General features: G+C 45.3%; 2 protein-coding genes across 3 annotated transcripts in view; both read left to right on the top strand.

Annotated features, from left to right (window-relative positions):
- nlgn2a (neuroligin 2a) overlaps positions 1-12,652 on the top strand; it is a 79,317-nt gene extending 66,665 nt beyond the window's left edge. Inside the window, exons 4-8 of the mRNA XM_068756025.1 lie at positions 3,839-4,024; positions 8,083-8,348; positions 8,949-9,102; positions 10,677-11,043; positions 11,815-12,652. Of these exons, the coding sequence (XP_068612126.1) occupies positions 3,839-4,024; positions 8,083-8,348; positions 8,949-9,102; positions 10,677-11,043; positions 11,815-12,652 (1,811 nt within the window). The remainder of the gene's footprint in view (positions 1-3,838; positions 4,025-8,082; positions 8,349-8,948; positions 9,103-10,676; positions 11,044-11,814) is intronic.
- Positions 12,653-17,646: 4,994 nt separating this feature from the next.
- pop7 (POP7 homolog, ribonuclease P/MRP subunit) lies at positions 17,647-19,149 on the top strand. Of its 2 annotated transcripts, none has more exons than XM_068755959.1 (2): positions 17,647-17,741; positions 18,360-19,149. In XM_068755959.1, the coding sequence occupies exon 2, from the start codon at positions 18,398-18,400 to the stop codon at positions 18,830-18,832; it is 435 nt and encodes a 144-aa protein (XP_068612060.1). In that variant the 5' UTR covers positions 17,647-17,741; positions 18,360-18,397; the 3' UTR covers positions 18,833-19,149. The 2 variants fall into 2 exon arrangements, with proteins under 2 accessions (XP_068612060.1, XP_068612061.1); XM_068755960.1 differs by having other exon boundaries at positions 17,650-17,741; positions 18,392-19,149.
- The last annotated feature ends 1,313 nt before the right edge of the window (positions 19,150-20,462 follow it).

A 20,462-nucleotide genomic window follows, 5' to 3' on the forward strand; every position in this document is an offset into this window, starting at 1 on the left:
GTGAGGGTGGCTTTTGCAGTGTGCGCACACACACACAGTGTTTATTTAATTACTTTTGTAAAAGATAACATACACATTTTGTATGTATTGGTCACTAAATAACTAGTGCGGTATAACTTGTCTGTATATTTTAAAACAAAATATGATATATAATTATTACTTAATTTGTAAAACAAGACCAGGTTGCAGTAATGAGAAGGCCATGTCGGTAATGAGGATCAATATTTCGGAAATGAGAATTATATTAACTTTGGACAATGGGTCTGATACCCAACCATATTTGGGTATATTACACAAATGTTTCGGTAATGAGAATTAATAGGAAATTACATTAAATTAAAACATTTTAAAATGTATCTCTCCAGAGTTATATATAGGTTTTAGCATGAGTAATAAGAGTCTACTGTAACAATGGCCAAACATAATCATTTTTAACCATATATTTCATGTAATGTTAAGTTGCGGTAATGATAATTTGTTATGGGCTTCATCTAAAAAATTTCGACAAACACATAGGCAATATTTTTTTTAATTCTGAAAATATACTTTTTAGTTGGTTCACCCCATAATTTTATATGTGCAAAAAAAAAAATATTCAAGGGTATGTTAAAAATTCTTATGCTTGACACCTTCTAAATCTTGATTTCATGAGAAACACACACACACACACACACACACACACACACACTCATCATGAAAGGATCCATGATGAGGGTGTGTGATCAGGCCGTTGAGCTATTGTTCCTTCGGGCTGTTAAAGTGTTCACAGGGCAACAACATCTGATCGATAGACACAAACAGACACTCTATAAAGACAGAAAGACAGAAAGTGAAATAGACACTGGTCTTTGTTTCATGTCCCGGAGGATGAACACACACTCGCACACACACACACACACACACACACACGGCAATATATCGTCTTACTTCTTTTCACTGTTTGTCCCTTTGTGACTCATTCTGTCTCCGTCATGCTTCCTCCTTAATATCAGCAGCAATCACACTTCTCTGTGCTTCACACACACACACACACACACACACCTACACACACACATATGCATGTGCAGATTGAGGTTTGAAAAACTCTTGTATGCTGGGAGCTGGCCTGGTTTCCCTCTCACTCTCTCTCCTGCTGTTGCAGCATCTCTGTGCCGATGTGCCACACATAACGCATAACGCACAGCACACAACACACAGCGCACAGCCTGAAATAGCACACACAACACACAACACACAGCACACAGCTGGTCCTATGACTTCATTAAAGCGAGAGTGACAAGGCTTAGAAGAGGGCTACGGTTCTCTATCCTCCATCCAGACACACACACACACACACACACACACACACAGATGCAGGACAGGACTTCAGAAGATGTCGCCAGTCATTCCTGAATGACAGACTACGGGGGGGGGGGGGCAGGGTGATAAAAGGCGGGGGAATAAATAGAGGGAAGGAAAAACAGTCAAAGTTCGAGTTAATGTGCAAAACCCTCAGCAATCAGCAAAACGCTCTGCATTTTGCTAAATCCCTGCTTTTACTTCATGAGTCAGGAGGCGGGCCGCCCATCAGACGGTTCTGTCTCTGGTCCTGGTGAAGATGCTGCCGCTCAGATCGTCTCCACATTCTGCTCAGTTGATGCCCCAGAGACTCTGTGCTGCTTACCTCTATAGGAACTGGTGTGTGAATGGACAGAACATGCTTAGAATAATCTATTTGTAACAGCAATGAAAAGTGCAATAAATATAAGTAAGAATGTTGGGTGGACATTAATAAAATGCTGCTGAGTATAAAAAGTCGATTAGAAAATGGCTGCTATATGTTTGCATTTTAAGCCGGAATAAAGGAGCGTGCTGATAAACTTGGGTGCTCAAAGGACATACAGAGGGTTATATGTTCAGAGCTCATTAGCAATGACGTTAGTCCCCCTCTTGAGCTGTAATTAATGACCTTGTGTACATATTTATTTATGTTTAATATGCCATAGTAATTACAGCGCATCTTATTTACTTTGTGTTTTTAGCTCGCTTTAATTAATGCATCTGAAAAGGCAGCATGTTTGTGTGTGTGTGTATGTGTGTGTGTGTGTGTGTTTGGTATTTAAAGAGCTGCATGAAATGCTGTGCACTCGTGATGCGTTCACTGCACTGTTTTATGGACATAACAGTATGACCAGTATTGATTGGCGTCGCTCATTCTTGCAGGATGAAGAGGAATGGCGACTTAATATTTCCAACCTCACAGGGTGGAGGCGCTAAACATGCGTCGGGGCATTTGCTATTTGTTCAGCATAAGCATGCGATGATCAGAAAAAGTACTCTGATGTTTCTTCCCCACACCATGGTCCAGCTCGCAATTTGCATCCCATAGCAGAATATCTATTGTTTTACAATAAATTCCAGCATCTGGCTGTCCTCAAGCATTTAACTTCTCCTGTATAGGCTCAATGGATGACCTCATCTCGTGTACCTGCCCCTCATAAGGCTCTAATTAGGCGTGCCGTTAGAATCCGAGAGGTGCTCTGGGTCTTTGGTGGAACGATCAGAGACACCGGCTGCTTTATTTTTTCTTTTGAAACATTTTTTGTACATTGTGTGGTAATGAATAGTTTTTTGCTTTATATAAAACTTGAACTGTTTTATGCTGTACCAAATCAAAAAATTTCAGACTTCGAGATTGCCAGAATAAATCATTCGCGTGTGCTTTATAATCCACTTTATGAACGATACGTATTGCACTTTTTTGCAAAATAAAAAGTGGATGGAGTGCAGTTTTATATGTGTTTCCCCATATCTCCAAACAATAATCTAGATATGGAATGATTAGAGAGTTGTATAGAATAAATAAAGCTTTTTGACAAGGACTAAAACACTGCGAGACACTTTTGATTTAACATACCTAATGTGAGGTTTCCAGCAAATGTTGTTGTCGATTATCACTCCCAGAAATGTATTTTCCCTTACTGTTTCAATGTTCACGCCATCGATTTGTACCTGATTCTGTATATTACAATCTCCAAAAAACATCATTTTTGTTTTGTTCACATTTATTGACAATTTATTTTCTGCTGAAGGATGGCCTCGCACAGAACATTCGGAGAGTCTCGTCTTTCAATTTATGAAGAGTGTCTGTCGTAAAACTCATGTTCCTGTCATGGAAACGGTAAAACGCGAAAACATAACCTCCTTAATTATTAAGCAACTGAAGCATAAAGAACGTTTCTGTCGCTACTGTGACACCTCAAAAGAGAAGAGCTGCTATTAGTGGCCTTAGAAGACATAATCCAGTGATGTGGAGCAGTAAAACTTCTCTCTCCCTCCTCATCGCTTATTCTGTTTCTTCGCTTCGGTAGAAGATCCCCGCACCCATCCAAACTCCCAAGCGTCGACGCTTGTAATCCCAGCATGGATGAGATTCAGATTAGGGTCACCTGCAGTATATTCCTCACAATGCAGTCCGCTGAGCAGTAAGTGGTTGTGAGTAGGAGCGTCTGCTCGTTGCCTCGGCGTAGAGTAAACGTCGTTAAGGGAGACGCTGGAAAAAGCAATTTCGCCTCCCTCGCCTCCCTCGCTTCCTCCGTCTAGCGTCTGCCACTCCGTGACGATGAATGATGTGCTGCACACATACGCAAACACACACTTTGTCTCCGCAGTCTTGCGGTTCCCTCTCGCTCTGCAGCTGATTTACAAGTAAGGGCCGTGTGTTGGCGAGGGACTAAATAAAAGCATTTACTACGAATACGAGCATCATCTCCTCGGCCTCGTAATCTGCATCCTCCGCTTGTTATTGTCCCTTCCTTATCCTCTCTGAATTACCTTTGTTCTTCTTCATCACTTGCAGGCTTCCTCAGTACGGGCGATCAATCCGCCAAGGGGAACTACGGGCTGCTGGACCAGATCCAGGCCCTGCGTTGGCTCAATGAGAACATCGGCCACTTTGGTGGCGACCCGGAAAGAATCACCATCTTTGGTTCTGGAGCCGGGGCGTCCTGCGTCAACCTCCTCATTCTCTCGCACCACTCAGAAGGTAAACGGAGACTCATTCTCGTTCTCTGGATATTGCACAGTGGAACCTCGGTTCTCCGACATAGTTCGTTCCGTAATACTGTTCGAAATCCGGTTCGTTCGGAAACTGAAACTCTCCCATTAGAAATAATGTAAACGAGATTAATCCGTTCCTGCGCACCACATAAATACCCTACAGTTATATTAATATGTAACTACGTGTATCTAAACAACAGATAACACATAAAATTGTAAATAGTAGAAACAAATAGAAGTTAATTTAACCCAATTCTGTATCATTTATATGCCATTCCTCTTTTCTTTTCCAGTAGCATTGCGGCTGCCTTTGTTTGGATCCACGAGCTCAAAAGAATAAAACGTGGAAAAAAAAACAAACACGAAGCGAAACATTTGCACAATAGTCTCTCTCCTACGAGCTGAAGGTAGACTCCGCCTCCGTTCGCCTGGGCTCCACTCGTGTGTTCGAACTCCGTAAAATCTGTTCGACTTCCAAGGCATTTTAAACTCCATTTTTTGGGTGTCGAAAACCGAGTTGTTGGAGAACCAAGGTTCCACTGTCCCTTCTTTTGTGCCATTTTCTTGTTTGGTATGCTTCTCTGACGGCCTGATCCAGCCCTGGTGCGCTAAAACTAAAACTAAACTAACTAAACGCAGCAAACATTTGGGTGAACCTTTCAGCAAAATAAGTTCCTCATGGCAAGAAAAGTGACAGGAAGGCATGACAAATGCAAAAAAAAAAGCACAAAAATAAAAGGTGTTCTGATTCAGATCCAAAGTAGAACGCGCCTGGATGATCATTTCATTATTTCAGAAATGTGTTTCCATTGATATGATTAGACGGCAACAATTAATATCCTTTTAACAAGGATGATCTTAAAGTCAGGATTTGTGTTCTCATACAAAATAGTATCTGCTGTTCCTTCTTTGAGGAGTTTTCAGTCCTCATTTTAGATCAGTTATCACAAATCCCAAAGAATATTATATTATATTATATTATATTATATTATATCATTGCAGGGGACTTCCTCCCCTGCTCTCTCCCAAGGGAAACTCGTGTAAGAGGATTCATCCCAGAAGACTTACGAAAAAGAAATTGCCTGCCTTTTGACCTGAAGTATTTAATCAGTTTCATGGCCAATTAGAACATCTAAGATTGATCCAGGTTATGTCATTCATTTTCATTGATGGATTGCTGTCTCCGGAGCTCAAACATCACCTCGTATTACTTAAATGCTGCGTTCTCCCATATCTGCCAGCAAAAAAAAATCTGAACTCGTGCTCCCAATTACCAACAGCACACCGAGGGCTAAGTGCTAACATCGCACGGCCAAAAGAGAGAGAGGCCCGCGCACCAATCGACTGATTTCAGATCAGTGTGGCTTATCACCCGCAGCCAAATGGTCACACGCTCGCTTCCTTTGATCACGCTGTTCCCGGTGCTGTCCTCCTCCAGTCGTCCTCCTGCTGTCAAGTACTCGGCCTTAATATTCCTGTCCTCTATTCATTTTCCATGTCACACACACACACACACACAGTGTAAAAGACAGGAACATGGACTAAATGGTGGATGAAAAGATAGAGCGTGTTCACATCGGCTTCGGTCTCTGTGGATTTGTGTGTGTGTGTGTGTGCCAGAGACATCTGACGGGTCTCCTTCTGCCTGCAGAGAAGTGTCTCGAGAACAAATGTGTGACATCAGAGCTCATGTGAACATCTGTGCGCGATCTGCTTTATTCCCAACGTTAAACACAGATATTGACAAAGATGCAGACCCAAGCGAAGCCTTTCTGTTCATTTGTGTCCATATTTGTACACATTTTCAGTGGTTACAAACATCGTACAAATACAGCAATGAATAGTGATCGTATACCGAAGGTCAGATGAAGTTTCTTCATCATTCATTCATTCATCTTCTTGACCACTTATCTGAAATAGCAGGATTTACTGGAGCCTATGCCAGCTGTTTACGGTTCAGAGGCGGGGTACACCCTGGACGAGTCACCAGGTTCATACTCACACCTACGGACAATTTAGACGAACTGATTTGCCCAAATTGCATGTGTGTTTGTTGTTGAAGAAAGCCGGCGAACCCAAAGAAAAATCTTCTTGCTGTGAGACAACAGCACCACCCACTGCGCCACCATGCAGTGGGTGGTGCTGACAGCATGGTTGCGAGGAGACGGAAGCTAAATGTTCTTTGTTGGGTGAGTGTCGATGCGAACCATTGTTGTTCAACTCTGTCACATTTTTAGCTACAATCACCTCATTCATGAAGAGATTAGCTCGTTTACATTTGTGTTTCTATACGACGGCTGATAGCTCATTAACTATGGCACCAGAGTCCGGAAGCTTGGCGTAGCGTGACACCAAGGCGGGAGCGGAGGTGAACAGCCAGCCTTCCTCTGAAGGCGTCTAATTAACTTACACGGGGCGGGGGGGGGGTTGTGTTGTAATTATTTCTTGACTGACAGCAGTTCATTCATCCGTCCTCTGCTTCCGTGGTTGCTTCTCCACCGTGGAAGTCGCGGCGCCTGTTGCTGGGTAAAGAGTGTACAGGGCGTGACTCCCCTTGCTCTGTGCAGGAGATTATACAAACAAGTCATTGTTAATTCATGAACTTTACCTTTCTTGCTAAATTGGGTTTAAACTAGCTTTATCTCTCAACTTCCTGTCTTTATTCAAAGCTAAGCTAATAACATATTTTAATTATTCCGTTGGTTCCCTTCACCCTCTAAAGCCGCTTTTTTATGTTTGTTTGTTTGTTTGTTTGTTTGGTTGGTTGGTTGGTTGGTTGGTTGGTTGGTTGGTTGGTTGGTTGGTTGGTTTTTAGTACTGCTGACCATCACTGTAGTGTAAACACTAATGTTTCACTTTAGCATCAGAGGGTCACTAATGGTGGGAAAGCATGTATTAACCCCATGTCTCCTGTTGCTGACAGCCAACCCCCCCCCCCCCCTCACCCCGCACACCTGTCAATTCTCATCCCTCTGCTTTGTCATCACCCCCATCGTCTTCATCGTCCTCATCTTCATCAGAATCCAACATGGTCAGCCCTCTAGATGCTGGCTGTTTGTCACGCTCCTCCCCCCTCCATCCCCATCGGGGATACCAGGTAAGGGGTCTGTCATCGCCACCCCCGATGCACACAATCATGTGAACGACGCAGCTTCACCGACGAACTCAGACGCAAAGGAGCTGGCGTATGAATGTCAGGACGGACCGGGGGGGGGGTTGCAGACGGCACCGGTGTGAGGAAGGAATAAAGGAAGGAAGTCGGTCGCCACGGGTTCCTTTCAACTGTGTTTAAGGAAAGAGGAGGCGAGGTAATAAGCAAAGGGAAAGAGGACAAAACAGTGTGACAAAGGAGAGGTAGTCAAGAAGAGGAATGTGCTGATCAAGAGAGGAGAGCAGCTCCTCGGGAGGTACACCCCCCACCGCCACCTTGCTACATGCAGATATGTAGGCATGGCTGTTTCCAGGCTGCTTCCTATTAACTGATTTCCCAGGGAAAGGACGCTCTGCAGTCTTGCTGAATAATTAACTGACCAAGCTGCAGCCCAAGAGGGGGAAGTGAGACAAAAAAAAACAAGGAGAGCGAGAGGAAGCAAGCGAGGCTGGCGGCCCCTTAATGAGCCACTTGAGTGGTTCAAACGACACAGGACAGGCAGAACTATGGAGGGAGGGAGGAGCTAAAGAGAGATTGAGAGACGAGAGAAGAGAAAGGCTTGTTTCACATCTGAGCTTATTCCCACTGTTCCCGACCGTCTCTCTCTCTCTCTTTTACGCTCTGTTTCAGAAGCTTAGCGTCTACAGTCCAGCTTTACTCCTGTGAGGATGGTTAGATGAAAATGTTCCAATTGGTTGCATTTTAACAAAGGTAAAAGCAAAAAGAGTGGCAATCTGCAATTCAGCTAGTCTCTCTCCGTCAAGACAAGTTCAGGAAAATGCAAGGGAAACAGAGGAAACGCACGCCATACATGGTTCCAGCAGCAACATTTCGTTGTGTTTTTGTCCGGGTGTATTGCTAAAGTGCAGTAACATAAAGATATGTCCTGTCAGGCTTGTTCCACAGGGCCATAGCCCAGAGTGGAACCGCCATCTCCAGCTGGTCCGTCAACTACCAGCCCCTGAAGTACACCAAGATCCTGGCCCGCAAGGTGGGCTGCACCTACACGGAGACCGCCGACCTGGTTGACTGCCTGAGACGCAAGAACTTCAGGGAATTGGTCGACCAGGACATCCAGCCAGCTCGTTACCACATTGCCTTTGGCCCCGTGGTGGATGGAGACGTGGTCCCGGACGATCCTGAGATCCTCATGCAGCAGGTGAGAACGCGGCGTCTGCATCACAGGTGGTCTTGCGCTGGGTTTTTATAGACGCGCCAGAGAGAGTAGGTGTAAGTGTGACCTTTCCACGGTGGTGTTCACCGCCTGGTGTGAAATCACACCCTAAAATGCAGTAACACAGTGGAAAGCAGCAGGGGCCTTGGTGGCGTGAAGACCTAGTCAGACAAAGACTCAACTTTGCCTACGGGTGTGCTTAACTTGCCGTCGTGACTCCCAGCTGAAGTCAGAATCTTTTATTTGTCAGTTATTTTAAGAAGTCAATCATAGTGGCAAGAAAATGAGCACGACATCACTCGTCCAGTGGCTGATTTGTCGAAGAGGAAGCGTGACTGCCGTTAGGGTGCTAGCCTCTTCTTGAACCTCAAGGTAAATTAGAATCTGCGAGAATTAAATAGCAAATGGTTTCTGATTGATTTGTGCTCTTGATTTTGATTACTCCATGCTTGAAAATCTCAATAAGACAGATGCGGCCATCTTAAAACTCTTCTTTGGGACAAATATAATGTACGCGATGATGTTGAGACCTCTTCCAGGTCAGTTACTACACTAAACACGTCCGTCCCCTGTTGCTTTCACCAGGGGGAGTTCCTGAACTACGACATCCTTATCGGCGTGAACCAAGGGGAGGGTCTCAAGTTTGTCGACGACAGCGAGGACAGTGACGGCATCTCAGCTGCGGCGTTCGATTATACCATTTCCAACTTTGTAGACAACCTCTATGGCTACCCCGAGGGTGAGGAACGCCGCCTCCGTACTTCTTTCTGCTGCCACTCAGGAGACAGGACTTAAGATCATAGTCATTTTGAACCAAAATGAGATGATGTTCCATATATATACAATATAAATGTGTTCCTGCCCCTGAGATTTAGGGCTTATTTCTCATTTGACATGATGTCACATTTGTGCAACAACAGAACAACAAATCATCAACACCCTCTTGGGCTCCCAGTGGAGAGACAAGTTTCTAAAACTTTATGTGGGCCATGAATGAGAACAGAAATAAAAAATGCGAGGACAGGCAAACTGAAGAGATCATCAAGGTTATTTCTCTCCCTGGTGCGATTTGTGCTTTGGCCTTTGAGACTCCGTGGGCACTGCTCTTTCTCATCAACCCCCCCCCCGCCAGGCAGCCAGCTTCCAATCCCAACACTGTTGTTCTTTAAAGACCAGACTGCAAGCCCCTCACAGCCTGCCACAGAGAAAACATAAACACATTTAGATAATGCCGTTCCATTCCCTTCCCCACGCACCCATCGCCCTGTGCTTTTCAAACAGCCACTGTACATAGTGACGCTATGCGGTGCATCTCTGGTAGAGGAAGTACAGCGTGCACTCCAAGTTGCTCTGTAGGGGAAGCTCAGTTACCAAAAAATAGTGGTGAAATATGTACCGCTGTGTGTAGATTTCATTGACTAAATATGCGTTATAATACTTTATAATACTAATCAGCTACTTATCACCGGTAACTAACACGACTTATCCCACAGTCAAGAATGAGCGTAGAGTGGATTGTTCCACAGCGTGAAACTGGACGGTCATTGGATAAATGCTGGATTTTCTCCCGCCCATCAGCATCTCTGGGGCATGAGGATTGGATGATCTGTCTGAGGTGGAATCCCTCTTTGATTGACAGTAAAATAAGCGATTCAGCGATGTTGAAGCATAAAACACCCGAAGCATTGTCCACGCTTTTCATTCCGTTGTTCTGAACTGATGCGGAGACTTTACGGATCCCCAACGACTTTGTCTTTGTTAAAAACGACTTTCGTTGTGTAACATTTATGATGTAGGCCATAAACATGAGCTTCCCCTCCTTGAACGAGCAGCAGCCGTAACTGTCCCACTCCAAAACAAAACAAACATGGAAGAGGGCGGGACTTCCCCTGCTACTTTGTCCAATCGACGAGCACGCCTTTCAGCCACGTGACGCTGCTCCTTTGCGAAAAAATCAGTGTGAAAGCAGACCTTTCAACTAATTATAAATGCAACAATTTGCTCCCAATGGAACCGAGTCCTCTTGGTGCAGTGTGAACCCGACCAGAGAGGCATATTCTTTGCTTTGCTACTTATCCTATTCAGACCATCTGCTTAGTTTACCTGTGAAATCAGGCATTGAAAGGAAAACCTTTGTTTCTTTATTTAATTGCTGACCGTCCTTTGCAACATGTTCCTCTGTCTTCATCCGTACTCAGCATCACATCTTTTGTCCACTCTCGCGTACTTTTGACTTTTCTCCTAATGAAGCCCAATTCTCTCTTTCTTGTTCCCCTTTATTTCTTTTGTCCTATCCTTTAATTCCCACTGCAGGCAAAGACATCCTGAGGGAGACCATTAAATTCATGTACACAGACTGGGCAGACAGAGATAATGGCGACATGCGAAGGAAGACCCTCTTGGCTTTGTTTACAGACCACCAGTGGGTGGCGCCGGCAGTAGCCACCGCCAAACTCCATGCCGAGTTCCAGTCACCGGTTTACTTTTACACCTTCTACCATCACTGCCAGACCGAGACGCGACCCGAATGGGCCGACGCCGCCCATGGAGATGAGATACCATACGTATTTGGCGTACCCATGATTGGTGCCACCGACCTGTTCCCATGCAACTTCTCAAAGAATGATGTGATGCTGAGCGCTGTGGTCATGACTTACTGGACCAACTTTGCCAAGACTGGGTAAGCCTCGCCTTTCATTTTGTTCTCTTTGTGTCGTGCTGGTGAGGCTGCAGAAATAACCAGCGAACAGGAAGAGATCCTTCAGCAGTGAAGGCTCTCTTTCTAAAGGTTTTGCTTCCAGGTTTGAAGTAGGGGTGTAGAGGAGAACATCTTTTGAAACTTGTCTGTGAGTCCACCTACTTCCTGGTTGAGGGCTCCCAGTGGACTGTTCCTCTTTAATGGCAGCACATTGGCATTGTTCTGCTGTGTTTTATTTTAATGCATTTGGGGAATTACCAATCCTGTCCATCATCTTCACATTAATAGAAGTTTGGATATGGATATGTGTCATCCCTACTCATCACTACTCTGAAAGTGACATCTTTAACGTGCACTAACTTGCAGGGTTGACTCTTGTATGGCTTCGCCTGGTAGGATATTTGAGTTTCTATTCTTTTCCTCCTCTCTCCCGCTCTGCTCTGGGTTGAATTAACAGCGCTTGTTTCCTGATTGCATATTTTTCTCTGCCTGTCCTCTATCTCGGTATTTCAATATTAGCATCGGCGTCTAGGAAACGCTGCGTCGTCTTGTGTTGTTTTTAGAATATTAATGCCTACAATGTTTTCATGAGCAGCTACCACTTCTCACAGAGCAGATGCTTGAAGCTTTGTTACGAGTTCAGCGCCCCCGTCTCACTTTGCTGTAAGCTCCTAACGGTCTGCAGACAACCGTTTGACAAAACCTTTGAAGTGCACTTCATCTAACCGAGCTGTCTTCTCTGTCCTCCACTAGGGACCCTAACCTGCCAGTCCCTCAGGACACCAAATTTATCCACACCAAGCCCAACCGCTTTGAGGAAGTCATATGGACCAAGTTCAACTCAAAGGACAAGCAGTACCTTCACATTGGCTTGAAACCTCGTGTTAGAGACAACTACCGGGCCAATAAGGTGGCGTTCTGGCTGGAACTAGTTCCCCACCTCCATAGTCTGCATGAAGAACTCTTTCCAACCACGACCCGCTCGCCACCAGGCCCTGGCACAGGAGTCCATACACCTTGGCCCAGGCGGCCTGGTCCTCGCACCACGCGTCACCCCTACCCCACCATGCCCTCCGATCCCGAACCTGAAGGTTCGGATCGTCCACACCAGAACCTCTTCCCTGGAGACACCCGGGACTACTCCACTGAGCTGAGTGTGACAGTTGCCGTCGGTGCCTCGCTGCTTTTCCTCAACATCCTGGCTTTCGCCGCCCTTTACTACAAGCGGGACAAGCGCCACGAGATGCGACGCCACCGGCTGTCTCCACAGCGGGGTGGCCCCGCCAATGACCTGGCTCACAGCCAAGAGGAGGAGATCATGTCCCTCCAGATGAAGCACTCGGAGCACGACGCTCACCACGACATGGAGCCACTCAGGCCACACGACATCCTGCGGCCCTCGTGCCCGCCCGACTACACGCTGGCTCTGCGGCGCGCCCCGAACGACGACGTGCCACTGATGACGCCCAACACCATCACCATGATCCCCAGTACGATCACCAGCATGCAGCCTCTCCATGCCTTCAACACCTTCCCCTCCACTGGCCACAACAACACCCTCCCCCACCCTCACTCTACCACCAGGGTATAGTAGGGACAATGCACCAGCCTACGGACCAGGAAGTCTGGCTCTGCCGCTGATTGGAAGGGAGGCCTCAGGATGTGGGCCTTTATTCTCTTCTCTTCTTCTCTTGCTTTGTGAAAAACAACTCCACCTCCTCCATCATGTGCCGTCGAACTCAACAGCGCCACTGGTGACGTGTGGAGAAGCAACTGAACTGCGTGGCAGCAGATGATCCGTTTGGGGAGTGATTCGGATCGTTTAGTGGTACTGCTTTTTCTGCTGATTCCAGAATAAAGCCCCCTGACATTTTTGAAGGGGACAGATGCTGTTTTCCCTCTTTTACTTTGGCGTCTTCTCGTTTTATTTTTCTCTCCGTTCCCCCCCCCCCCCCTTCCTGGTTGTGTTTTGTGCGTGTATCGTTCTCTTTTCTACATCGGTGTTCATTTGACATGCGATTCTCTTGCTTTCCAAACACCCCTTTGCAGTAAGGCTTGATAAACTGCCGAGTCGTGGGAGGGGGCATAGAGAGCATACAGTAATCCTATAGCTATGAACATGCTTATGTCTGACACGTTCGTTCAACCAGCATTCTTTGGTGCCAAGTGTGTACTACGGTTTTTTGTTTTCTCATCGAGGGGGATTCTAGAGTATTCCTATTTACTGTCACTTAACAGTGTGTTCTCTTGATAAAGTGCCAAACCGGCCCTCAATTGTGTCTTTTTTCTTTTGTCTTTCTTGTTCTGTTTCTCCTTTTGAGCATTTGTTCAACTGATGTTTTTGTGGAAATATTATTTTGGTTTAAAATATAGATATAGAGAAATTATATATATATATATACATATATAGTTATATATAAAAAATGTGTACAAAGAAGAAAGTATATAAATGTGTTTTTTTTTTCTCAGTGGGGATCTATGCATGAATTATTTTGAAAGACGATGGCTGGGGAGGGAGAGGACACTGAAACTGTCGATGCACGTTTCCCAAATCGAATACCTTTTCACTCTGGATACTTTGTTTTTGTTTGACCTCACAGAACATGTTGAAGTAACAAATCTTCCATTTCCTGTAAAAAGAAAAACACACAATAATAATAATAATTGGCACAAGTCTGAGCAGAAGTTAGGGTCAAAGCAACAACTGTGAACGCACTCATCCATTCATCCATTCATCCTCTCCTCCGCACGGTTCTTCAGAGGGTTTTCATTGAGCAGCCGGCCCATCATCCTTTTCTCTCTCTCTTTCTTCTGAATGGAGATGATTGTGTTCTTTCTTCGGGCACCGACTCTGTTGCTGTAGAATTATTTTTGTATTTCAGTCAGGGTAAAGAACAAAGCAGAAACAAGCAGCTTGTGCTCTTTAATCCTTCTGCTGTCTGGAATCCTATTTCCAGCGCATTCATATCCTGTTTGATGTGTGTGTGTTTGTGTGTGTGTGTGTGTAGACGGGCTGTAATTAGACAGCAAAGAGATGGAGAGGCATACAGGTAAGATCCCCCCCCAAGATGAGCTCCTTCCTGCTACATGCCCTCCCCTCCCCCTCCTGGTAATCACTTACCGCGCCACCCTTCTCCTCTCCCTGCTAAGCTTGATGCCCCCCCCCCCCCCCCCCCCCCCCGGCCTCAGCTCTGCTTCTCTCCTCACATCCATCTATCTGTTTTCTTGTAAACCACCTCAATCGTCTCGCCTGCAGCCGCGTTATCCGCCTTGTGGGCCACGGGCCTATCCGAGCTGACTCCGGGCGAGAAGCGGGGGGCGGGGGGCACACCCCGGGTGGGGCGCCAGCTCGTCACGGGGCACTCTCCTTGCATTCGAGGGTTAATTCACCATGCTTTGTGAGCTCATCAGTTGTAAATTTGACTCTAAGCACACTGAGGCTAACCTGCTAGATGAAAAAGGGGGGGGGGGGGGGGGCTCCGACCTGCTAAACAGGGCGAGCATCAAAGCCGACAGCTGCTCTTGACTTTCGGGTGAGCCTGCAGCTCGGCGGGGGGGTTCCCCGATTCACCTCTGTAGAATCCACCGATTTGGATTGAGGACAATACTGTGAGCTGATGTGATCCCACAGGAACAGCCGGCATCAAGTATGGGAGGAGTTTCGCCTGTGCTGTCTGTGCTTGTGCTCTAGATTTAGCCTGTTTGTTTGATTTCTATGTCAGTACTGCCTAACTGGGGGGGGGGGGGGGGGCTGGAAGGGTAGAGACATACCTGGCTGTCCCGTCAGAGATCCTGTAACCCTACTGGAAGGGAAATGTGCACAATGTGAAACACAAAAACAGCTGGCGTGGCAACGCTGCAGGTGGATCAGTGCTGTGGAACAGGTGATGGACAGTGGCACAGGAAACGGTGCACGCTGTGGGGGGGGGGCAAGACTCATAGCCTTAAATGCAGGAATTCATATAAAAAGGGAGGACAATCTGATCTCTTGCAAACAAGGACATCCAAAGGTATCTTTCTACTCCACAATGTTTTCCAGGAGGACGCCTTGCTGATCTCAGATCACGTGAGCCCATTGTTCTCCCTCCTCCTGTGGATAAGGAGGCGGCAACCTCGCAGCGACGCAGCTCCGTGGAGGATAGAAGAGAACTGCTTTCACTTGACTTTGGTGGGCTATTTTTTTTCCCCTGTCTATTTTATAAGATAAACACTAGAGGGCGCCGTTGCGACAGACTCGCTGCAGCCGGCCCCACTCTGAGGAAAGGGAAGGGGGTGGAGGACGTGCAACATCTGGAAGAGGATCAAAACTGTACATTTTCAAGTGTATGAGTCAAACAGAGAAAATATTTGTAAATATTAAGTTTCCTGGTTGTTGTTGGGTTTGTTTGTTTTTTCTTTATTTTTGAGGGAATAAATGAAATGCTTATTTTATGACAAAATTAAAAAAAAAAGACAACAGGTGTAGTTTGCTGGGAAAATGGCCCCCAGTTAACCATAGCTCACTGAACATAGTATATTATTATCATTATTATTATACTCTGTACTATATGTTGCTCAATCAAATATGGGTATCCTGTAGCATCCTGATTTCTAACCTAGTATAGATTAATCTCTACTGCAGAGGAGCTATCATGCTGATTTTAGCATTTGCTGCGATTGTGAAAGAAAGATCAGCTACACTTCCTTTGATAAAGCTTTAAGACACGTTTTTTTAATGCACCCCTCCTGAAGGATCTGCTGCCTGATGCGAGTGACTTCAGATCATTCGTGGAAACATCTCAGCGGCTGCTTCGGTTGGATGACGACGTAAAGAGGAGCCCAGTCGTGTAAACGTCAGCTCAGCTCACATGCAGCAGCGTTTACTGGTAGCTACTTTACATGCGTGAGGGTTTTGATACCTCTAGATTGCACCACAGAGCTCTGAGGTCACACAGGTGGTCTGTGTTGCATCATGGTGAGGACGTGTGACGTATCATCCAAGAGTCTCGTGTTCCAAAAGGTGAAAATTGTTTCTGATCAATGTCACTCTGAGTGGCTTGATGTGGAAAGACACTGAGCCATCATTCGTTGTAAAGTCTCTCACTCGCAGCCCTGCGGATGACTCCATCGTCACCATGGTTACTGAGTGACCCCGTGTCGGGTCGATGGTTAGCAGCGATTAACTCGCATAAATGTCCTGCCTGCTCTCCGTGGCAAAGTTGCACCTGTTGTCTTGCTTTAGCATTCTTTGTTGAGTTCCAAATCCAAGACTTGAGATGAAGAAAATGTTAAATAAAGGAATTATTTAAAAAAAGAAGAAGAAAAAAAATTATAGTTAAACTATAAATAAATGAGATGATGATAATTCTGTTTATTTTAGAAGTTATTATACACTGTATGCTGTGATTCTGATCTGGGAAACATTAAAGACATTCATAGCCAGTCTGATTTTCTCTCTTTATTCAGCGACTTAATGGAAGTGGGGGTTTCATGCATGTTGCCGACACCACATATCACATGAAGGAATCTTTAGTAGTGGAAATAAGTGAACTGAAATACTTTTCAGATGCAATAAATGAATATAAAAATATATAATTTTAAAGAAATTGTGGAAAAGGGGCTGATGTGTTGATATTTAAACTGAATAGTTATTTTATACATTATTCTATAATCAACAGAAACAGCAATCAAATATATTTGACAACATTTTGTAGATTTATCGTAAGAAGCTGCAGTTCATAGATGCAACACCAGAGAGTGACATTTCCCTTTTATTTTTCACCTCCACAAAGTATGGAGTGAATGAATAATGCACAATGCAAGGTGTCTTTGGGTGCCCAGAAAAGCGCTATATAAAACCAACGCATTATTATTGGACAAATATTTTATGATTATTAAATAAAGTTTGTTAAATTGTTATCACACTGTGCTTGTATTCACTGTGAACTGATCTGTGCGTGGGTTGTGTCTGGGAAACCCTCTAGAGAAATCTATTTGGAAATAAAGTAAATATATCTTTAGGTGAAAGTCCTAAGGTGGCGTTGTCGGTATTACATCTTTTTTCTGGGATAGCTGCTGACTGGCCCTCACTGTCAACACAAAAGCGACGGTGAGAAGAGCACCAGCAAATATGTTGTAAAACTAGAAAACATAACTCATGATAAAATGAGACAAAGAACAGTCTGTCCATTGCACTTCAACCAGAGAGTCACTGGTTCAAAGTCCCAGCCCAGACAAAAATACAGAGTGTGGACTGGTGGCTGGAGAGGAGCCAGTCTACCTCCAGGGCACTGCCAAGGTGCCATTGAGCAAGGGCCCCTTGTCCTACTTTTGCTCCGGGCCCCAAAATAACCTGTGTGCTCGGACTACCATTTCCTTCCAAAATATTTCTTGTCTCCAGGTAATTCTGACTTTATTCTCAGAAGTTATAATCCTTTAAAAAATGTGTCCCAAACCATATTCCATACAATTAATCTGAAATATTTAGACATTTCTGTTAATATGTGCACATTTTAAGTAAAGTTTTTCAGGGGTCCAAACTGTCTTCGGATTTACCGACGTAATTGAACGCAGCACGACCCCGTCTGATACTACTTCCGGGGCATACAGGAAATAAACAGCTAGCTCAGCTCCTGCGACTGTTATTGCAGACGTCAGCGATGTGAAAAAGCAAATTGTTTACTTGGATTTACATTCTGAAGGTAAATGTATTCAGCGAAGAAAATAGTTGCTCAAATAATTTACGTTTTAAAGCTAGCTGTGCGCACCAGCGTTAGCTAGCTAGCTGTGGTCTTGGGCTCAGCAGCGTTAGCTAGCTGTAATGTTTGGCTAGCATCCTAGCGCCAGCGTGTTTTTCCCTGACATTCAGGTATCCTGGTTGACAAGTCTAACATAAAGCGATGTTTGCTGAAGAGTTGACGCCAAAGCGCTCTTTAAAATGGGGCTACAGGAGCTAATGCTTAACACGAATGGCTTTTTTTCCGTGTCAAGTTGCCTCCTTGTGCTGCAGATAAGTCAGTGGCATTAATTAAGTCTCGTAGTTTTCTAAAGGTGTTTACGGTGTTGGGTTGTCCCTCTAACTACAGGGGGGGGGGGGGGGGGGGGGGGCTGTTAGAAATTAAGAGGGTGTTTGTCCAAATTCAGAGGCAAAAGATGCAAAAATGATATTGTTGTTTTCTTGGATGTTAAGCTAAAACTATCAATTAATTAATGTGGGCAGATGTTAGTGGGAAATGAGTTTTTTGCTATTATCTTTAATGCTCTAATAGGATAGCATGTATCATTTGTATTAACTTTTATCTACTAATTAAATGTTGCAGCCCCCAGCTGTTGAATAAGAGTACACATCCAGAGAAAGATGACGGAACCACGCAACCCAACGTCCATCCCTCAGGCTGACGCCACCTCTCCGGCGGTAGAGATGGATCCGGTGGAATACACCCTTCGGAAGCGCCTCCCCCGGAAGCTCCCCAAGAGGCGGAATGACGTCTACGTCAACATGAAGACGGATTTCAGGGCTCAGCTGGCACGCTGTCAGAAGCTTCTGGACGCCGGCGGGCACAGGGAGATCTGCGTCCATGGCTTGGGCCTGGCCATCAACAGGGCCATTAACATTGCCCTGCAGCTGCAGGCCAGCAGCCAGGGGGCGCTGCAGCTGGCAGCCAACACGTCCACAGTGGAGCTCGTGGATGATCTCGAGCCTGAAGATCCCGACGAAGCCGGGGGGCCCGTGACGCGCACTCGCAACAACTCGGCCATCCATATTAAGGTTTTCTACCCTGATCCTCAGTGACCTGGAAAAAGGTCTCTGGGTTTTCTGTTTGCGGTCGAGTCCTAATTATTCCCTCGTGAGGCAGGAGTCGGCAAACCGGAGCGGACGCCATTCAAGACGTTGGCTGCTCGATCATCAGTGAATGTGCTGAAAGGATCCGGCTTGGCGGGTTACTTCGTGTTGTTGTTTTTATCTTAGGGGCTGGTAATTATTTATTTTTTCTTCTGCGTTCCTTGATGTACTTTGGTGCCAGCAGCCTCTTTCATTTTGAGCCCTGAGAGTCTCGTATTTACAGTTGTAATTTCTGTTATTAAAGGTTGTCCAGTGTTTAAAATCCACTCGATGCCGGTACTTTATTTCAAAAGAAACTTTACAGACGTGTCAGGAATACTTTAGATTTAATTTCTAGACAAATAAAAAATTGGCGGACTGTAACTTTATCTCTATTCAGGAGATTCATGCGTGTTCCGTTCATCGTTAGAGATTCTGTTATCCCCACTGATGAGACCAGGGCAAAGATATGGACGGACAGATTTCCCCTTGTTTTGTTTCCACGGTCGTTTCTTTATCCAGGCATAATGTTTTGTTTTTTTTAATTTAAATAGCACAAAAATAACAGGAAAGAAAACAAGTAGAATGTGATCTGCAAACATCCTTAGAAACGTCTCGCACATGCACAACAGGATTTCAAAGTACGGAAATAAACAAGGAAGGACATTGAACTCGTGTGGAACCCTTGGACGTTGGTTCAAGGGGAAACTGCGTTCCCAGGTCTAATTGACTCCCTGGAATTTGCTGATGAGTGATGGAGGGAAGGTTAGCATCAGATTTTGGAGGAGTATTTGCATTTCCAGACTCACGAGAGGTTGATTGTAAAAGGCAAAAACAAAAAAAGATTTTCCCAGGCGGACTAGTTAGTACAAAAACCCTTAACCCTCGCACTCCAGCCCCCCCCCCCGCCATCATCATCTCCCTCGACTGACTTCGTTTTGTTAATGGGAAGCAGCGTGCGGTGAGAAACTAAGAGTGAGGTACGGATACAAACGTGAAGGCAAGCGGAATCCAGAAAAATCCAGAGAAAACGAGGCGACAATAGTCCATCTTAAACTTTACCGTTCCAAAACTAAAAAAATACAAAGACTGCAGTAGAAAAAAAAAATCTGTATAAATAGTAGTTAGACAACTCTTAAAAATATATTAAAATATCCGTTGAAAACAATCTGAGACTCCCGCTGCCGATTCCGCGACGACCTCGGTCCAAACGTTTCCTGGTGCAATCAATACTTTCTGGGGGTTTCCCTGCGTGATTTACTGTAAAGAGGTGAGTGGAAGGGTCAAAGTCACTGCAAACACAAACACATTCTCACTACGTATAGACTTAAACTCGCAGTTTTTACTTTCTCACGGCGAGTACGTCCCCACACAAAAGTGCAAATGAGTGCCAGTAGGCCAGCTATTGGGGCAGCGCTTCCCATAAAGCTCCAGTCCAGCCGAAGCCTCACTGGGACGGTTCTTTCCTCTCAGCGTTCCCCCCCCCCCTTGAGAACGGCTCCATCGTTCTCTTCTCACACCGCTTACTAAAGCCGGTGTGCTGGTCGCTGGTATCAAAAAGTCCCTCCTCTTGCCTTCGGAAACGCGTCACGCCAGCCGA

This window comes from Brachionichthys hirsutus, chromosome 23, assembly GCF_040956055.1.
Source record: "Brachionichthys hirsutus isolate HB-005 chromosome 23, CSIRO-AGI_Bhir_v1, whole genome shotgun sequence".
Classification (NCBI taxonomy): domain Eukaryota; kingdom Metazoa; phylum Chordata; class Actinopteri; order Lophiiformes; family Brachionichthyidae; genus Brachionichthys; species Brachionichthys hirsutus.

Bases quoted from the DNA above. Each gene is read 5' to 3' on its own strand.
- pop7 (XM_068755959.1), top strand. From the start codon at position 18,398: ATGACGGAACCACGCAACCCAACGTCCATCCCTCAGGCTGACGCCACC.